The sequence below is a fragment of the Octopus sinensis genome, linkage group LG24, assembly GCF_006345805.1.
Source record: "Octopus sinensis linkage group LG24, ASM634580v1, whole genome shotgun sequence".
Classification (NCBI taxonomy): Eukaryota; Metazoa; Mollusca; class Cephalopoda; order Octopoda; family Octopodidae; genus Octopus; species Octopus sinensis.
Window position 1 is genome coordinate 14,632,641 of NC_043020.1, and position 20,480 is coordinate 14,653,120.

At 39.0% G+C, this 20,480-nt stretch overlaps 1 protein-coding gene across 3 annotated transcripts in view; it reads left to right on the top strand.

Annotated features, from left to right (window-relative positions):
• Positions 1–4,207: 4,207 nt before the first annotated feature.
• LOC115223928 (metaxin-1) overlaps positions 4,208–20,480 on the top strand; it is a 28,821-nt gene continuing 12,548 nt past the window's right edge. For all 3 annotated transcript variants that reach the window (XM_036513064.1, XM_036513065.1, XM_029794664.2), the window contains exons 1-4: positions 4,208–4,372; positions 9,569–9,638; positions 11,947–12,023; positions 13,464–13,556. In XM_036513064.1, the coding sequence (XP_036368957.1) occupies positions 4,292–4,372; positions 9,569–9,638; positions 11,947–12,023; positions 13,464–13,556 (321 nt within the window). In that variant the 5' untranslated portion in view covers positions 4,208–4,291. The remainder of the gene's footprint in view (positions 4,373–9,568; positions 9,639–11,946; positions 12,024–13,463; positions 13,557–20,480) is intronic.

A 20,480-nucleotide genomic window follows, 5' to 3' on the forward strand; every position in this document is an offset into this window, starting at 1 on the left:
AGGCTGTACCAGGCTTCAGTGTCTGTTCTGGCATGTTTTTTTTTATGGCTGGATGCCTTTCCTAAGACTGACCACCCAAAAGAGTGGACTACTCAACAAAGGGATTATTTTCGGTTTTTCAGCGAAATTACCAGCTCATATCAATGAAACAACTATTTCCTCTTATAAGTAACGTTTTATTTTATCTTTCATACGTACTTGGCAGGGTCATAGAATGCTGAACAGTGTTGCACAATTTGTGCTAGTTAAGGCAGCAAGCTGGCAGGAATTTTTAGCATGCCAGGCAAAATGACTAGTGGCATTTGCTCTGTCTTTGCATTCCAAGTTCAAATTCTGCCATGGTTGACCTTGTCTTTCATCTTTTTGGGGTTGGGGGGTCAATAAAATAAGTACCAGTTAGAACACAGGGGTTAGCCTTGTGCCAAAATTTGAAATTAATATTTGTGCTAATACAATGTGGTGAGCTGGCTGAATTGCTAGCATGCTGGATAAAATACTTTGTAGCATTTTGTCCATCTTTATGTTCTGTGACTGGAAGGGAGAGGGAGGGATGTCATGAAGGGACTGGAAGAGGGACGAGATGATATCATGTCAGCGAGCAACAGGAAAAGACGGCCTCTTCCTTATAGGGTCTACAGGCATGGCAAGTCATGAGCTGCTAGCAGTCATGGTCTAGTGGTCCTAGCAGGCAAGGAATTGACTGAGTTGACATATGATTACAACTGTGAGATCTGTTTGGTTTTTCCCATGATGTGACATTTGGAGTGATTATCGCCGATTGCAACTCCAGGTAAGAGCAACTTTCATGCTTTTCAACAACACATGGAAAAGTGAATGCGCAGGAGTGGCTGTGTGGTAAGTAGCTTGCTAACCAACCACATGGTTCCGGGTTCAGTCCCACTGCGTGGCATCTTGGGCAAGTGTCTTCTGCTATAGCCCCGGGCCGACCAATGCCTTGTGAGTGGATTTGGTTGACGGAAACTGAAAGAAGCCTGTCGTATATATTTATATATATATATATATATATATGTATGTGTGTTTGTTTGTGTGTTTGTGTTTGTCCCCCTAGCATTGCTTGACAACCGATGCTGGTGTGTTTACGTCCCCGTCACTTAGCGGTTCAGCAAAAAGAGACCGATAGAATAAGTACTGGGCTTACAAAAAAAGAATAAGTCCCGGGGTCGAGTTGCTCGACTAAATGCGGTGCTCCAGCATGGCCGCAGTCAAATGACTGAAACAAGTAAAAGAGTAAAAAGAGTAAAAGAGAGAGTTAAAATGATGATAAAGCTGGATCACTGTTGTGCTGATAACACCTTCTGAGGCAGAAACATATGTCCCAGCTGTCCATTTACCTCCAGACAATAAGCCTGTCCTTCTCCTTAGTGGTGTGTCATCTTTGGAGAATTCTTGGTGTTTGAGATTATCTCCCCTTCTCAAGTAGAACTGGTTTTAATTGCCATTTGATAACTATGAAACATCCTCTAGAGGCAGAGTTAAGCACAGGCATGACTCTGTGGTAAGAAGCTTGCTTCTGAAGCACATGGTTCCAAGTTCAGTCCCACTACATGGTAACTTAAACAAGTGTCTTCTATTATAGCCTCAGGCCAACCAAAGCTTTGTGAGTGGATTTGGGAGACAGAAACTGAAAGAAGCCCATCATATATGTATGTGTGTGTGTGTCTAATGTTTGTTCCCCAACACCACATGACAACCAGTGTTAGTGTGTTTACATCCCTCTAACTTAGCGGTTCGGCAAAAGAGCCCAATAGAATAAATATCAGGCTTAACAAAAAAATAAGCAATGGGATTGATTCATTTGACTAAAACAAATTGTTCAAGGTGGTGCTCCAGCATGGCCACGGTCTAATGACTGAGACAAATAAAAGATAAAAGATTATGTGAAATTCTGAGTTATGGACACTTAATCTCCTATCTATCTCTTTGCAGCTCCTGTTAATCACTTTCTCTCTCTCTCCTCTACTAAATATGAGTAATCATGCTGCTACTCTGCAAGACCCTGCTGTTTTTCTTCGACTGACCTCTCCCCTCCCTCAGGGTTTGTAGTCTTGTAAGTTGCATGGCAACCTCAGTAGTGCTGGTGGCATGAAAAAAGCACCTAGGACATACTGTTGGCATTAGGAAGGACATTGGTGCAAGATCCAGTTCTTGGTCCCATTGGATTCTGACAAACCATCCATCCCACATCAGCATGGAACATGGACATTAAATGATGAAGAAGATGATGATATAGGTACAGCCATGGCTGTGTGGTTAAGAAGCTTTTTTTTACAACCACTTAATTTTAGTTCAGTCCTTATGTTTGGCACATTGGGCAAGTGTCTTCTACTATAGCCTTGGATCAACCAATGTGTTGTGAGTGCATTTGGTAGACAGAAACTGGGTAGAAACCCATCATATAGGTGTAGACAAATGGACATATCATGATAATGTTTCAATCCTGCTTTATGTCAATTAATTCCTAAGGAGTCAAAACCATAATGATATCTGTTCGGCAACTGATGATGGATGCAGGCATTTGATATGTTTATTGACTGAAATTTTTATATCCAGTGTTCTTGTTGTTCTAAACTTTCCTCCATTGAAATTGTTCTTGAGGGTTGACCTTGTTTAGGGGTTTTAGTTTCTTGGTTTGTGGTGGTTTCATTGTATATGTTGTTATTGGTAACATCTGGAAAAAGGATGCTTCTTTTCCACTTGCTCAAGTGAATGAAGCTTTGGCCAGGAGGAAATGATATCATCAGACTGTATCCAATGCTCATCAGATCTTTTGACTCTATACCATAATACCCCCCTGTCAGTGGATCAGTAGAGGTGGTTCTTCATCTCCTCCTGGCTTAACTCTTCTCTCTTACTCCATAATCAGTAAAAGGCTCTTTCTGCTGCCTCTTCCATCCTGCACACATCCACCCTTTGCTCTTTTCCTCTTGTTCTAATGGCTATAAGCATCCTCTATACTGATTGGGTCAGGAATTCCCTACAGCCAACTTCGACTGGGAAAAGCCATGACTGCCGTTTCTTTTCCCTGCAATCCTGCAGAAGACCCTCACTTCAGTTTGTAAACCTGATTACATCCTTCTTCCTACTGGACTACAAGCCTGATCAAGATTACTTACCTTGCTTTTCAGACCACAGAACTACATTTGGGCTCAGAGTTATATGGATGACCTGGAGAAACTGCAGTTTCCAGGTCTACTCTCATATCTCATAATTGGGACCCATGTCATAAGCTATTTGTCCTCTTTGCTGTACTCACTAGCTTTTCTCCTTCTCTCACAAATTTGATTGCTGCTATTTTCCTCTGATGATGGTGTTTCCTGAGCCTTTCCTGTTCCAGAGTGTGAGCCAGTGTTGCAAGTACCTTGCCATGGCGCCACCTGTATCTCCTTTGAATAAGTGTTATTTTGCACCCAGATACGATGTGTGTCACGGTACCCCTTTCTCCACAAAGTCTACACAACTGGTCCCCGCTCAAGCCCCATCTGTACGGGTTTGTTGGTGTTGAGTGTCATACACCACCCGCAACCGCACCCTACATTAATGTTGTCTGAATGTCTTTCATTGGGATTCTAATTCTGGTAAGGTTAATACTTGTTTAAGGCTTTCTAGCTTATGGAAGTTTTGTTGCATGTATGTGTGTGTGTGTATTTGTCTCTCACACCGCTTTCCAACCGGTCGTTTGTTTATGTCCCCATAACTTAGCGGTTCGATCTAATGACCCGATAGAATAAGTACCAGTTTAAAAAAAAAAAGTACTGGGGTAGATTTGTTCGACTAAAATCTTTAAAGACAGTACTCCAGCGTGGCCACAGTCTAACACCTGAAAGAAGTAAAAAATAAAGGAAGGTACGTAGGTGGTAGGTATGTACGTATTATAGTAAGGCCGGGTGCCATCGCTAGCACAGTTTTAATTATTTTCCCGAAAACGATAAAATAGATTTTATACGCTGCAACCAATAATATTTTACAACAGATTTTTTTTTATTAATGCATAAAATATATGTATAAATCAATATTAAAAAAAAATTCTAATGGAAAGTCCGCCCGTTCGCAGAGCGCTTTTTGTCCTGAATGTCCTGTGAGAGAGGGAAAAAAGAGAGAGAGAGAGAGAGAGAGATATTAAGTAAAAGACAGAGAGTGAGAGAGAGAGATTAAGTGAAAGACAGAGAGTGAGAGAGAGAGATTAAGTGAAAGACAGAGAGTGAGAGAAAGAGAAAGAGCTTGTTGGTGTCACGTGGCCGAGCAACGGGGATTTAAATGAAACAACCTAAATATGGCAGAGTGTATAGAATTAGATATTTGGCACGGAGATTGGGGATTACCAACTGTTGAACCGAAATGTCTCGCTGTACTGGTAATACACTTATTGTCTGCTAATTTCTCTTTCGTCATTTGTACTAATTCTGACGTTGTGACTTCGTTGTATTAATTAATGAAAGCAAGGGCATAACGTTATTATGTATGTCAGTCAAAGAGCAGTGCTCGGAGTATCTGAGAATCGATATGGAACGGCGGAATTTCTTAGAGATGCACAAGGCAGGAGGTTTATAAGGGAATGATGAAGGAGATTTCGTGACGTTCATACTTGTCTTAAGGTCACAAGCAAATTGAAATGACTCTCAAGTAAACGCAACTCGAAGGTTACCTGGCGCACTCGGTTTGCCGGGAGCTTACCGTATCGACTGACATTAACCGATCATTTCGTTTGGTTAATTCTTATTTCTCTGCACCACAGGAAAAATTTCAGATCGATATAGCGTATATAGTAAAAGATTTTACTCAGGAAGTCCAGAAAACTTTTTCTGTTTTGTTGCTTTACGAATAGGGGACCGATCTGACTTCCTTCCTAAGGTCGATAAAATATAACACAAGGTGGATTCCATCGCATCACCTTTGATTGCAAGAAAAGTACCCTTCGTCGTGCCTCGTTCGCTAAAGATTTTGGCGTATCCCACAGTTTAGTGTATTATTTTCCATTTCGAAAATTTTTGTTTCAGTTGCTAAAATTATGGGAAACTTGGATTTTGTTAAGCTTCATTAATAACTGATTGTAATAAGCGAAGAAATTAAATCTGGGCCGCGGTATTTGGTTATCCGAGAACATCTGTTTCGCACCCACGCATGACATAAATACTATTTAATAGTACATGTGTAGTACAACGTCGTTATTATTTTTGTAAACAAGTGTACCGGAAATGGTTCTTGGGTTATTTCAACTGCTTATATTATTATAAGTAGACTAAAGGTGGCGAGATGGCAGAATCATTAGAACGTCGGAAAATATGCATTGCAGTATTTCCTTCGGTTCTTTGTGTTCTGAGTTTAAGTCCCGCCTAGGTCAACTTTGCCTTTCGATCCCTCTGGATCGATTGGATCGACTAACCCCTTACAATTACTGGCCCTTTGCGTAAATCACAAATCATTATAAATAGACTATCCATCTTTTAACCATTATAGATAGATAGACAGAGAGCTGAGCGATACTGTATTGGAGATGGAGAGCCTTTAAATGTGATGTATGACAACACGACTAACTTATTTACCTTCATTTCCTGTACACGGTGATGAAGAATCGGGTGTGTTAGGTAGTAGAAAAGGTTTGGAAATCAGTGGGCTGTGGACTTGACTAGCCATAAGAAAACTGATACTCTTTTAGAGACGAAGAGAAATGTGGTACTGTACTCACTGTGGATGAAGTAGAAATTTTTGCTGAATACTTCTCGGGGAAACTTCACACAAGCTATCCAGAGCCATGAAGATCTCAGTTATTACTATACTAAACTATGTTCGGTGACTGCAACATATGACTTTCGCGAATGTCTATGGGGAAATAAGATTTTAGCATCAATGTTGCAAGACTGTTTTTCTATATTCTTCGACATAAAGCCTTAACAGACAAGCATTCTCTAAAGCATGTTCTTGAAACAAGGGCAGGTGAACTGGCTTATGCATGCAAGGGTTGTAACCATGGGGGCAAGCATTATTTTAAAAAACTGAGTTGATTCCAGTTGTGACAGCAGAGACAATAGTAACATTTCACAAGTTCATTGCGATACTCAGGGCAGCACTGAGAGCTCCAGATGTGACTGGTGGAACTGAGGTGGAAAAGGATGGCACTGAGAGCACCAGATGTGACTATGGTGGAACTGAGGTGGCACAAGATGGCACTGAGAGCACCAGATGAGACTATGGTGGAACTGAGGTGACACAGGATGGCACTGAGAGCTCCAGATGTGACTGGTAGAACTGAGGTGATACAAGATGGTACTGAGAGCACCAGATGTTACTGTGGTGGAACAGGGTGATACTGAGAGATCCAGATGTGACTGTGGTGGAATTGAGGTGGAACAAGATGGCACTGAGAGCACCAGATGTTACTGTGGTGGAACAGGGTGATACTGAGAGATCCAGATGTGACTGTGGTGGAATTGAGGTGGCACAAGATGGCACTGAGAGCACCAGATGTTACTGTGGTGGAACAGAGTGGTACTGAGAGCTCCAGATGTAACAGAGGTGGCACAAGATGACACTGAGCTCCAGATGTGACTGTGGTGGAACTGAGTTGGAACAGGGTAGTACTGAGAGCTCCAGATGTGACTGTGGTGGAACTAAGGTGACACAGGGTGGCACTGAGAGCTCCAGATGTGACTGTAGTAGAGTTACCAGTTCTCAAAGGACCCAAGCCAGAATTACTAATAGCCCTCTGAAAATTGTTGAAGCTGTAGCATTGTCAGCAGAACATGGTGGCCTCATAACACATGTAATTCCTTGTTCTTCAAAAATGTACAAGCTGATATCATTCTGCCTGAAGAAGGAGAAACAGGCAAGCTGTCGTCAACAATACATCCTTCCTGAGTTGGTCAGAATGGACCTGATACAAGGAACATCTCACACTTCACTGCTCCAAACAAGCTGTTCACTCTAGCTTGACTCAACAACACCCATAGGATCCCAGCCAAGATCATCTCTGCTGGTCGCCTCAGCTGATCAGATGCTATCCACAACATCTTGCAGTATTGTCATGATGATGATTACATGCTAAAATATAAGCTGATGGACTTTTTAGTATTAATCACAATTTCTGATATTTTAAAGAACAAAGAATTAAAAAAATAACTTTCCATTCCTCAAACATTTCTATACAAAGAATAGACAGTAGTTTCAGTTTAGGTAATAAAAAGAAAGGGGGTTAGAGTATAGAGTATAATAAGAAAAAGAAAGGGGGTTAGAGTATAGTGTCGTTATTTTTTTTTTGTAAAGGTGTGGCTATGTAAATGGGATGCTTGCTTCCCAACCACATGGTTCTGGGTTCAGTCCCACTACTTAGCACCTTGGGTAAGTGGTCGATAAATTAAGTACCAGTTACGCACTGGGGTCGATATAATCGACTTAATCTGTTTGTCCCCTTTGTGTTTAGATCCCTGTGGGCAATAAAGAAATAAATATATCCTTGGGCTGACCAAAGTCTTGTGAGTAGGTTTGGTAGACGGAAATTGAAGGAAGCCCATCGTGTGTATATATATATATATATATATTGTTGTCAGCACCCACTTGTGTCTGAATTTGGTTCATGTGGTGCCTCCATGATGCTTAAACCTGACATGGCTCAGAAGGCCATGTTGGGAATGGAACAGTGTCGAGCATTGATCACATGGCAAGGCAGGTGGTGGTCTTGCTTGGAGTTGCAGGGCCTTGTGTTGCCTTCTTTTTGTTTCTTCAGTCTTCCTCCTCTCCTCATAAGTGTGTGCCTTTGTTTGTCCCCCACCACCACTTGATAACCGGGGTCACCACCACCCCCTGTCGGAGCCTTGTGGAGGTTTTAGGTGTTTTCGCTCAATAAATACAACGCCTGGTCTGGGAATCGAAACTGCGATCCTCCAACTGCGAGTCCGCTGACCTAACCACTGGGCCATTGCACCTCCACTGTGCCCTTTTTAATGCCTAGCCAGGCTCGTGGGCCTGGTTTCAATGGCATATGTGTTCCCCAGCTGGACGGGACGCCAGTCCATCACAGCATTACTCATTTTTGCCAGCTGAGTGGACTGGAACAATGTGAAAATGAAGTGTTTTGCTCAAGAACACACCATGTCGCCTGGTCCAGGAATCGAAACCACAATCTTATGATCATGATGCTGACACCCTATCACCCTTTCCAAGCCTAGCCAGGCTAATGGGCCCGGTTTCAGTGGCGTAGAAATTCCCCACCTGGACGGGACGCCAGTCCATTGTAGCGTTACTCATTTTTGCCAGCTGAGTGGACTGGAACAACGTGAAAAATGAAGTGTTTTGCTCAAGAACACACCATGTCGCCTAGTCCAGGAATCGAAACCACAATCTTACGATCATGATGCTGACACCCTAACCACTAAGCCACACGGCTCCATGATAGAATAAGTACAAGGCTTAAGAAAATAAAGTACTCGAGTTGATTCATTTGACCAAAAGTTTATCAAGGTGGTGCTCCAGCATGGCTGTCATCTAATGACTGAAACAGATAGAAGAGTAAGTTAATGAGAAGTAGGAAACAAGAGACTAAAAGATTACTATGGTGTGTTTAGTTGTTACATAAACTATTTTTGAATTAAGTTATGCAGTTATTGTTCTTGTTCATGAGCTGAGAAACATTATATCGTTTGCTGATATCAAAGATAAAGAACTGGTCAGGTGTGACTAGTGACTTTCAAAAATACAGCACATCTTAATGAGAACACCTGGTGATTTTGTCTTCAGCCAAACACAAGTTCCATGTAAATATATATTTCTTTATTGCCCACAAGGGGCTAAACATAGAGGGGACAAACAAGGACAGACAAAGGGATTAAGTCGATTACATCAACCCCAGTGCAAAACTGGTACTTTATTTATCAACTCCGAAAGGATGAAAGGTAAAGTCGACTTTGGCGGAATTTGAACTCAGAACGTAACGACAGACGAAATACCGCAAAGCATTTCACCCGACACGCTAATGTGTCTGCCAGCTCGCCGCTTTCAGTTCCATTTAAATATAACTTCTTAGTTCTGACTTTCCTTTTTAATCTCTGGGGAATCTGTAGAGACTACCTCATTCCAAGTTATACTCACTAATATTATTGGCTTGTAATGATTTTAGTTTCAAATTTTGGCACAATGCCAGCAGTTTTGGGGAAGGGGTGAAATCGATTACATTGACCCCAGTGCTCAACTGGTACTTATTTTATTGACCCCAAAAAGGATGAAAGGCAAAATCAGCCACAGTGGAATTTGAACTCAGAACATAAAGACATGAAATGCCACTAAGCATTTTACCCACCATGTTAATGACTCAGCTTGCCGTCCATTAGCTTGTAACCATATTACAAGCTATTATGTCTAGCATTCCACCATTCCATGTAATACAATGAAATAAAGCAGGAAATAATTCTGATTGGAAATAGGTTAAGGATTTTGATCACAGATCTTTCCATCATACAATTTGGCACCACCAATAAATAAAAATCTGCTGATATGTTTACTCATTGAAGATCTGTATTTTCATGTTTTGCCCTAAATATGCATTTATTTTTACTTACAGACATATTGTAAATTTTCTGGGGTTCCAGTATGTATACAGAAAACTGGGAATCCATTTCGATCTCCGTCAGGTAAGGATGTGATAAAACAAGTAAAATATGTATGCCACAAGCAAATGCATGTTATACTCTTCAACATGTATTGAGTACTCTCATCCTCATTCATTGAATTGACAAGCTTGAACATTTGAATATATGTGTTTTTATGTATACAATGTGGCCCAAAAGCAGGTTTACAGTTATTCAACTATCTCTTTCACATTCATATTCTCTTTACTCTTTTACTCGTTTCACATGGCAAAAAAAAGAAGAAAAATAATGAAATCAAACAGTCTTTGATTAAGAAACCCTTATTGTTATAATTATATATAAAAAAACTTTTTGTATAAGTTTTTACCGAATATGGTCCTTTTCCATACCGAAAAACTATTAGGTGAAATTTGTTGATTTTATTAAATTAATTATCTTTCACCCTATATCTGTGTGTATGTATATATATATATATATATATATATATATATATATATATATATAAGTGTTTGTGTGTGTATATTGGGTCAGCCAATAAATAATGCAGTTTTTTCAATTGATTGAACTAAAAGCCGGAGGGGAATGGGATAAACTACCTACATCAATTTGCTATAAAAGCAGGTAATAGTTTTACCTTGTCCTTATTCTTAGTGCAAGTTTTGAAGAGTGTAGTTCGATTTAAACAGTTATTTTTTCAAAGCTATAATGGAAGTGACAAAGGAGCATATTCAGCATATTTTGCTTTATGAGTTCAATAGAAGCAACAATTAATATTCCTCGCACTTTCTGTTGCATATATACACACAGAGATAGGGTGAAAGATAATTAATTTAATAAAATCAACAAATTTCACCTAGTAGTTTTTCGGTATGGAAAAGGACCATATTCAGTAAAAACTTATACAAAAAGTTTTTTTGTATGTAATTATAACAATAAGGGTTTCTTAATCGAAGACTGTTTGATTTCATTATTTTTCTTCTTTTTTTTGCCATGTGTGAGTTACAAATATTGTTGTCTGTGGAGACATACTTTTGTAGAAAAAAGAAATAGTAGTCCTTTGGCTGCTATTTCTAAAATTTTCGGTATGTGGTCAAGCAACTTGTTGCAAAACCCTTATTGTTATAATTATATATATATATATATATATATATATATATATATGACTCGAAGGCCAGTACTTTCATGCCAAGTGTTGGTATGAAACTTTGGAATTGCCTACTTCCATAGGTTTGTCTGGTGTTATGGACTTGCAAAAGTTTCAGTCAAACATCAACAGCATTCATGTCATTTATCTCAGAAGACCTTGTGAAGGCCAAGGGCTGTGCTCTTTCCTCCAGATTTCATCATCATCATCATCGTTTAACGTCTGTTTTCCAAGCTAGCACGGGTTGGACGGTTCAACCAGGGTCTGGGAAGCCAGGAGGCTGCATCAGGCTCCAGTCTGATCTGGCAGTGTTTCTACAGCTGGATGCCCTTCCTAACGCCATCCACTCCGTGAGTGTAGTGGGTGCTTTTTACATGCCAGACGAGGCTGGCAAACGGCCACGATCGGATGGTGCTTTTTACGTGCCACCAGCATGGAGGCCAGTCAGGGCGGTGCTGGCTATGGCCACGTTTGGATGGTTCTTTTATGTGCCACCGGCACTGGTATCACAGTTGGAGTATGGGATTCAAGCCTCTTCTCCTTATCTCCTCAAAGACATACAGCACCTCGAAAGAGTCCAGAGGCTGGCTACCCGCATGGTTCATGGTCTCAAAAATTTGTCCTACGAAGAAAGGCTGAGGACGCTCGACCTTTATTCTCTTGAAAAACGCTGCCGCCGTGGTGATCTCATTTTCGCCCACAACATCATAAGCGGGAAGTGTAACCTCTCGAAAGAGCTGTTCTTCACTCCTGCTCCGGAGCGTCGGCTGCGGGGTCATTCCGAAAAGCTCTACCTGCGACGATTTCATCTCAATCGAAGGATAGGAGCTTTCTCTGTCCGGGTTGCGGATCCGTGGAACAAGCTGCCAGACGAGATGGTGAAGATGCCGACGACCGCTTTGTTCAAAGCCTCCCTGGACCTCAAGTGGCCTGAACTCTTTGCATGAACACCACCCTGTACTTGACTCCATGTCCCCCTACATGGCCTTGCTATTTGCTTTTGAGCCAAATTAACTAACTAACTAACTAACAGTTACAAATTCCATTGATGTTGATTGATTACGATTTTGATTTTCACTTGCCTCAACAGGAGGCAATTTAATTAAAGAAAATGGCAAGAATGCTAAACATTTTGCCAGTGTCCACCAAATTAGCACAAAGCACAACATTAGGTGCAGTATCTTATAAACTTTCTTCTTTGTGTAGGAGAGCTTCCCTTACTTCGACACGGAACAGAAATTCAAAGTTCAACAGAAAATATAATTAATTATCTTCGAGAAAAGGTAAGTAGTTTCTTAATTTATTTAATAGATTTAATTGTAATTAGGATAAATTTTAATGTTATGCTGCCAATAGTTGAACAAATCTTAAGAGACTTGGTTCTTGCTTTTATTTTAAATATTTATCTTAATTTAGTTTGTTTGTGTCTTTGTTGGTTTCTTATAATGCCATCTTCCATCCTTAGGTAACAAGGGAGCCCTATGTGATCAGCCTACTTCCTAGAAATAGCAATCAAATCTCCTTCAAATTATACTTCATTGTCCTTAAAGAGAAAAGCTATATTGGATAATGCATATCTAAGAGAAAAAAAAAGGATGGCCATGGCTGGAATGCTTTATACTATAACCCTGACCAACCATTAATTGCAATATACTACTACCTTAATTAACCATTAAATACTACATATAAGTGTAATCAATGACTGCTTAAGCTACTATGTACACCTTATGAGAGCTCAAAATCTCTCGTGGAAGCGTCATCCAACCAAAATGCAAATATATGGGAAACTACCACCTGTGTCATCTCTTGTGAAAGGTGGGAGAGTCCAGTTTGCTGGACATTGTTGTGGAGCTGAAGGCGAGGTAATTTCTGCTCTTCTCCTCTTGAAGCCATCTACTCACGATACCAGAGGGCGCACACTCTCCTACCCTGATGTAATCTCCAGGGATACAGGCATCCAGCAACAGGACCTCCGTAAAGCTATGATGGACCGTGAAGTCTGGCGTAGCATGGTAAATTCCATTGTCTCGACCACAGTCGAACAATGATGATGATGTACACCTATTACCTACTATGCAAATCTGTTAGCTATTATATACACTCATTAGCTACTATACACGCCTGTTAGCTACTATATACACATCTACCAAACCAATCTCCACCCTACCCCACGCCATTTAACTTTAACCCTTTAGTGTTCACATTATTCTGCCAAAATTAATCCTTTTTTATCCACATTGTTTTGAACTAATCATGCATTATCTTGTAGCTATGAGATTTTGATGAGGTAGCTGTTAATTTTTAAAACGATATTGTAGGGTTGGTGTGAGAGACCAGATCTGGCCAGTTTGAACATAAAACAGGCAGAATACTTTTGGCCGGATATGGCCAGTTTAAATGCATTATCTTGTAGCTATGAGATTTTGATGAGGTAGATGTTAATTTTTAAAACGATATTGTAGGAATGGTGTGAGAGACCAGATCTGGCCAGTTTGAACATAAAACAGGCAGAATACTTTTGGCCGGATAGGGCCGGTTTAAATGCTAAATGGTTAATGATGGCAATTCAATTGGATGTGTTCTCATTTTACTATCTTGGAAATATTTCACCTGTATAAATGTTCCCCCACCTTCTCATTCTGTATCTTATTAAATGTAGAAGAGCACCTTATCCCAGTGTCAAAGAAACATTAAACATATTCATGTATTCGTCTTATTTGTAGCATTGGGGCTGTGATAACCGACTGTCCAACACCCAGTGTGCAGATACCATAGCATTCTGCTCACTACTTGAAGAAAAACTTTTACCTGCTGTTGTAAGTTAATTTCTTTCTCATTATTTCAAGGAACCAGCTTCGTTTTTATTGCCCTTTTAGGTTTTCTATGGCGAACCCATCCTTCAGTATTTCACATTGATAAAAGCCAAAGAGCTAGAAACACGTGTGGGAATCTGACAGAAGGCAACACTGGGGTTTTTACTTCTTGTTACTATAAGAGACAATTTTTTTTCTCCACAGTAAAAGGTCAATCATTCTGGTTGGCTACTCATGGTTGGGCAGTTAAATTGTTATCTAATTGTATTTCATGTATCCTCTTCCTTCCTTCCTTCCTTCCTCCCTCTTTCTTTCTTTCCTTCTTTCTTTCCTTCTTTCCTTCCTTCTTTCTTCCTTCTCCCCCTCCATCCCTCCCTCCATCCCTCTCTTTCTTTCCTTCCTTCCTTCCTTCCTTCCTTCCCCCCTCCCTCCATCCCTCTCTTTCTTTCCTTCTTTCCTTCCTTCTTTCCTTCCTTCCTTCTTTCCTTCCTTCCTTCCTTCCTTCCTTTCTTCCTCCCTCCCTCCCTCCCTCCCTCCCTCCCTCCCTCCCTCCCTCCCTCCCTCTCTTTCTCTCTCTGTCTCTCTCTTTCTTTCCTTTTTTCCTTCCTTCTTTCCTTTTTTATTTTTCCTCCCTCCCTCCCTCCCTTCTTTCCTTCCTTCCTTCCTTTCTTTTTTCTTCCTTTCCTTTCTTCCTTTCTTTCTTTCTTTCTTTCTTCCTTCCTTCTTTCTTTCTTCTTTCTTTCTTTCTTTCTTTCTTCCTTCCTTCCTTCCTTCCTTCCTTCCTTCTTCCTTCCTTCCTTCCTTCCTTCTTTCTTTCTTTCTTTGGTATTGTACACAATGAGTTAGGACATTAATGACCTGAAGGAGTGGCAAGATACCAAATAAGCTCAGTGGATGTGAGAGTAGCTGTAGAAAAAAATGGAATATGCAGGACAAAAGGAGACACAGGGGACTGAAAGTTACTGAAGAGGTCACAAAATGTGACAAAAGGACTTTGACTGACAAATATACTAAAAATAATAAAGCTAACCTGAATATCAAAACGAATAGTGCTGTGTTTAAGATTAGTAATAGTAGCAGCAGCAGTAGTGAAAATAATAATTCTAAATTCTAAAGGCATAAAATTCTATTATTTCTTACAGTAAATAAGTAAATAGAAGAAAAAGTAATGAGAGGCACAGGAGTGGCTGTGTGGTAAGTAACTTGCTAACCAACCACATGGTTCTGGGTTCAGTCCCACTGCGTGGCATCTTGGGCAAGTGTCTTCTGCTATAGCCCCGGGCCGACCAATGCCTTGTGAGTGGATTTGGTAGACGGAAACTGAAAGAAGCCTGTCGTATATATGTATATATATATATATATGTGTGTGTGTTTGTGTGTCTGTGTTTGTCCCCCTAGCATTGCTTGACAACCGATGCTGGTGTGTTTACGTCCCCATCACTTAGCGGTTCGGCAAAAAGAGACCAATAGAATAAGTACTGGGCTTACAAAGAATTAGTCCCGGGGTCGATTTGCTCGACTAAAGGCAGTGCTCCAGCATGGCCGCAATCAAATGACTGAAACAAGTAAAAGAGTAAAAGAGAGAGATAGATGATAACTAATAATAAAAGTAATAGATTCAAATTTTGGCACAGGGCCAGCAATTTTTGAGGTGAGGGGGAAGTAGATTACATTGACTCCAGTACTTCAATGGTACTTATTTTATCAACTCTGAAAGGATGAAAGGCAAATTCGACCTTGGAGGAATTTGAGGACAGAATGTAAAGACAGACAAAGGCGGTGAGCTAGCAGAAACGTTAGCACACCGGGCGAAATGCCTAGCGGTATTTCGTCTGCCATTATGTTCTGAGTTCGAATGCCGCCGAGGTCGACTTTGCCTATCATCCTTTCGGGGTCGATTAAATAAATACCAGTTACGCACTGGGGTTGATATAATCGACTTAATCTGTTTGTCTGTCCTTGTTTGTCCCCTCTATGTTTAGCCCCCTGTGGGCAGTAAAGAAATAAGAATGTAAAGACAGACAAAACGCTACTAAGCATTTTATGTAGTTTGCTAACAGTTCTGCCAGCTTGCTGCCTTACCATTCAAACGTGATCGTTACCAGCGTTGCCTTACTGGCACTTGTGCCGGTAGCATGTGAAAAACATTCGAGTGGGGTTGTTGCCAGTGCAGGTGGCACATAAAAAACACCACTTGAGTGTGGCTGTTGCCAGTACTGCCTGACTGGCACTTGTGCCAGTGGCACGTAAAAGCACCCACTACACTCTTGGAGTGGTTGGCATTAGGAAGGGCATCCAGCTGTAGAAACATTGCCAGATCAGACTGGGCCTGGTGCAGCCTTCTGGCTTCCCAGACCCCAGTTGAACCGTCCAACCCATGCTAGCATGGAAAGCGGACGCTAAACGATGATGATGATGATGATGATACACTCTTGGAGTGGTTGGCGTTAGGAAGGGCATCCAGCTGTAGAAACTCTGACAGATCAGATTGGAGCCTGGTGCAGCCATCTGGTTCACCAGTCCTCAGTCAAATCGTTCAACCCATGCTAGCGTGGAAAGCGGACGTTAAATGATGATGATGATAAATAATCTTTTCTACTAAAGGCACAAGGCCTGAAATCAGAATGTAAAGACAGGTGAAATACTGCTAAGCATATTGCCTGGCTTTCTATCAATTCAGATTTTTAATTTTCAGGCAAGTTGACAAGAACAGTTGTTGAATTGCAGGGTTTCTTCTTATTTTGCATGAATTTCGACTAACTAACTTTGCCCTAACAAGGGCAGATGGCTCATCCTGCCTTATGATGGCTGCATTGGTTATTTTTGCATTTAAAAAAATTTTATTTTAGCCATGGCTTTACTATTCATATAATCAGATTCTCTTCTTACTATATATTTCAGATATTCTCATATCTCTTCTTGCTAGCTCTTCTTACTATATATAGATATAGCTAATTTATTTCTTGATTTTATAATAAAAATAGTATTACATTATTGTTATATTTTGGAATGGTCATTTTGCCAGTTTAGCCAATAAAAACACACGCATTATATATTTGGTGTTACTTTGCCTCAGTGTTATTTATTTTTTACATTAATCTTAATCTTATTTCAGCCAGAGTTCTTTCGTCACAAAAACAAAACAAAAAACAAATTACATGAATGTATATAAACAGGAGATACAAATATTACAGGCACTCCCCCTCCCCCCCACTAACTAAACATAGACACACATAGAGGTTGACGCATGCGCAAATGAAGACACATACAATAGGAATACAAAATACAAAATGGCTGACCGTTAGTAAGGAGAGACACACAAATAAGAAAGAAGAAAGCAAAGGACCACTGATGATGTCACAGGAGTGTGACGAAAGAACTCTGGCTGAAATAAGATTAAGATTAATGTAAAAAATAAATAATGCTGAGGCAAAGAAACACCAAATATATAGTGCGTGTGTTTTTATTGGCTAAACTGGCAAAATGACCATTCCGAAATACAACAATATCTATTTCAACATACGATTTCACATCAAAAATCTTGCAAAACAAATATATAAAAGTATTACATTAATATTCATTATTATATAGTGAATTCGAGCATTGGGCCTCACAGAGGCATAGTGGCTGAGTTCCTTTCTAGTGTTGGGCCTTATGGAGGTAAAGTAGCTGAGTTCTTTTGAACGTTAGGCCTCACAGAGGCAAAGTGGCATTGGGCCTCATGGAGACAATGACTGAGACCTTTGGCATTATGTCATGCTTGAGCAGAAGACCCATCAAGCCAAGCAAAATTGCAGTCGTGGCAGATAACAGTGTCATGCAAATTTGCACCCATATGCGGTGGCACATAAAAGCATTCCAGTGTCACACAAATGACACATAAAAGTACCCGTTACACTCTTGGAGTGGTTGGCATTAGGAAGGGCATCCATCTGTAGAAAACCATGCCAAATCAGACTGGAGTCTGGTGCAGCCTTCCAGTGTGCCATCCCAGTCAAACCATCCAACCCATGCCAGCATGGACAATGGGTGTTAAATGATGATGATGTATGATACAGAAAATTATTTTTCTTAATGAATTTTTGCTCTTTCTTTTTTGGTGTGTTCACGTTATGTACTTTGTTTCAAATAAAAATTTTATATACAATGAAGATATAGGATCTAATATTTTTTACAATTATAATTATATTTCTCATTCATAAAATTCTTATTTTAATTCAAATCGTCAACAATGAAAAATAATTCAAGTATTTTTTTAACAAGAGAATATTCATTTGTATTATTGCATTGCTTGGAAAAAAAGTGGATTACAATGAAAAATGCAGGTGCATGCATGTTAATATTCCATGTTATACCTGGAAAAGTACAGAACAAGATTTCTACATTAGAATTTACCTAATTTGGCACCTCTAAAGGATATTAGAAAGTACTTATAATTAAAATTCCACTGTACTTGAGAATAACGTTTTTGAAATTAAAATACATTATATTAGGTAAATTTGAGATAATTTATTTTATTTATTATGAGAATCTAAAAAATAAATAAATCTTTAAAAACATGGTACAAAAATAATCAAAAGTAAATTAAAACGAAAAAAATTTTTAAATCATGTCTTTTGAAATATACCATTAAAATAATCATTTTATTTAGTTGTATTAACTACAAACAATAAAATTATGAAGTTGTAAATAATATTGCACAAGGTTTCTTTTTCCTTTTACACCCCCCCCCCAAAAAAAAAAACATTAATTGCAGTAGAATGGTCTTTAAATGTTTTCAAATCAACCATATGCTCATTAAAAAGCAAAAAAAATTAATCTGACAAATCATAAGTAAAATTTATTCGTTAACATTAATACAGTAGAATTAGCCTAATTCGTCTTTGGCTAATTCATTACTTCACCTAATTCATCACTTTCAATTTTCTCCTAGGGATGACTAATTAGGTGAATTCTAATTTTTTAAAAATTAATCTTTATTTCATTTTTAAAATACTGCTTTTTCCAAAAATATGCCCATGGACTTAAATACAGACTGAAATAATTTTGCTTAGATAATTTTTTTTCTGAAAATAATAAAAATTACTGGAGCTATACACGAAAAGAGTTTCTGAATATAAGCCCAAAGGCATAAAATCGGATGGGCTTATTTTAGGAAAAACCCAATAATGTTTTTATAATTTTTGTTTTAATAAAATATAGTAAATTTTAAAAAATGTTATTCTCAGCTGCAATATTTTAAGTACAGTAGAATTTTAATTTTAGGTACTTTTTAGTTTCCTTTAGAAATGACGAACTAGGCAAATTCTACTGTAGAAATCTTGTTCCGTACTTTTCCAGGTGTAATAACTTAAGAATATTAACATGCATGTGCCCGTATATTTCATTGTAATATATATATATTACTTAACTTAAGGCGGCGAGCTGGCAGAATCGTTAGCATGCCAGGCGAAATGCGTAGCCGTATTTCGTCTGCCGTTACGTTCTGAGTTCAAATTCCGCCGAGGTCGACTTTGCCTTTCATCCTTTCGGGGTCGATAAATAAAGTACCAGTTACGCACTGGGGTCGATGTAATCGACTTAATCCCTTTGTCTGTCTTTGTTTGTCCCCTCTATGTTTAGCCCCTTGTGGGCAATAAAGAAATATATATATATATTACTTGAACAGGTTTGAGGATAAAAATTTAAAACAAAAAATATATTTTATGATATAAAGTATATTTTTGTCTATTGATTTGCAAACATTACTGTCTCTTTCTTTGTGTTTGATTATTTGTCACCTTAAATGTAAGGTTTAAACAGTTTTTTTTTAGTATACCAATTAATATATCTTTAACCCTTGTGCTACAGTATTTATTTTGAGATACTCTGTGTTTCTTTCAATTATTTTAAATATAACAAAGAATTTAGTAAAATAACTTAGTTATCATTAAGCTAGTGTTAAGAACATAAATTGTGACTAAGATTTAGTGGAAGATTTTAATTGAAAACTTGTGAAAAGAAGACATTTGTACTACAGACCCAGAGGCAGTTTCAGGTGGGTTGGTATCAAAATGGTTAAGACAGGAAGAACTAGCAGTGGCCCAAGGTGTCTTGATACTTATGTATCATTCATTTTTACATCTGTTTTAACACTTTTGTTACCATATTTCTGTTTAGAGACTCTGTGTTTCTCTCAATTATCTTAAATATAACAAAGAATTTAGTAAAATAACTTAGTTATCATTCAGCTAGTGTTAGGAACATAAATTGTGACTAAGATTTAGTGGAAGATTTTAATTGAAAACTTATGAAAAGAAGACATTTGTACTACAAACCCAGAGGCAGTTTCAGGTGGGTTGGTATGAAAATGGTTAAGACAGGAAGAACTAGCAGTGGCCCAAGGTGTCTTCATACTTATGTATCATTCATTTTTACATCTGTTTTGTTACCATATTTCTGTTGAGAGACTCTGTGTTTCTTTCAATTATTTTAAATATAACAAAGAATTCAGTAAAATAACTTAGTTATCATTAAGCTAGTGTTAAGAACATAAATTGTGACTAAGATTTAGTGGAAGATTTTAATTGAAAACTTATGAAAAGAAGACATTTATACTACAGAGCCAAAGCCGGTTTTAGCCGGGTTGGTAACGAAATGGAATGAATTGTGGGGATACATCCCATGTTCATCCCAAAATGATTATTGAATTCATTATAGTTTCCAGTGCATCAGCATCAATTTTTGTTGTGTGATGATGACTTAAATCATCATCATCATCTTTTAACGTCTGCTTTCCATGCTAGCATGGGTTGGACGGTTCAACTGGGGTCTGGGAAGCCAGGAGGCTGCACCAGGCCCAGTCCAATCTGGCAGTGTTTCTACAGCTGGATGCCCTTCCTAATGCCAACCACTCTGTGTAGTGGGTGCTTTTTACATGCCAGGCGA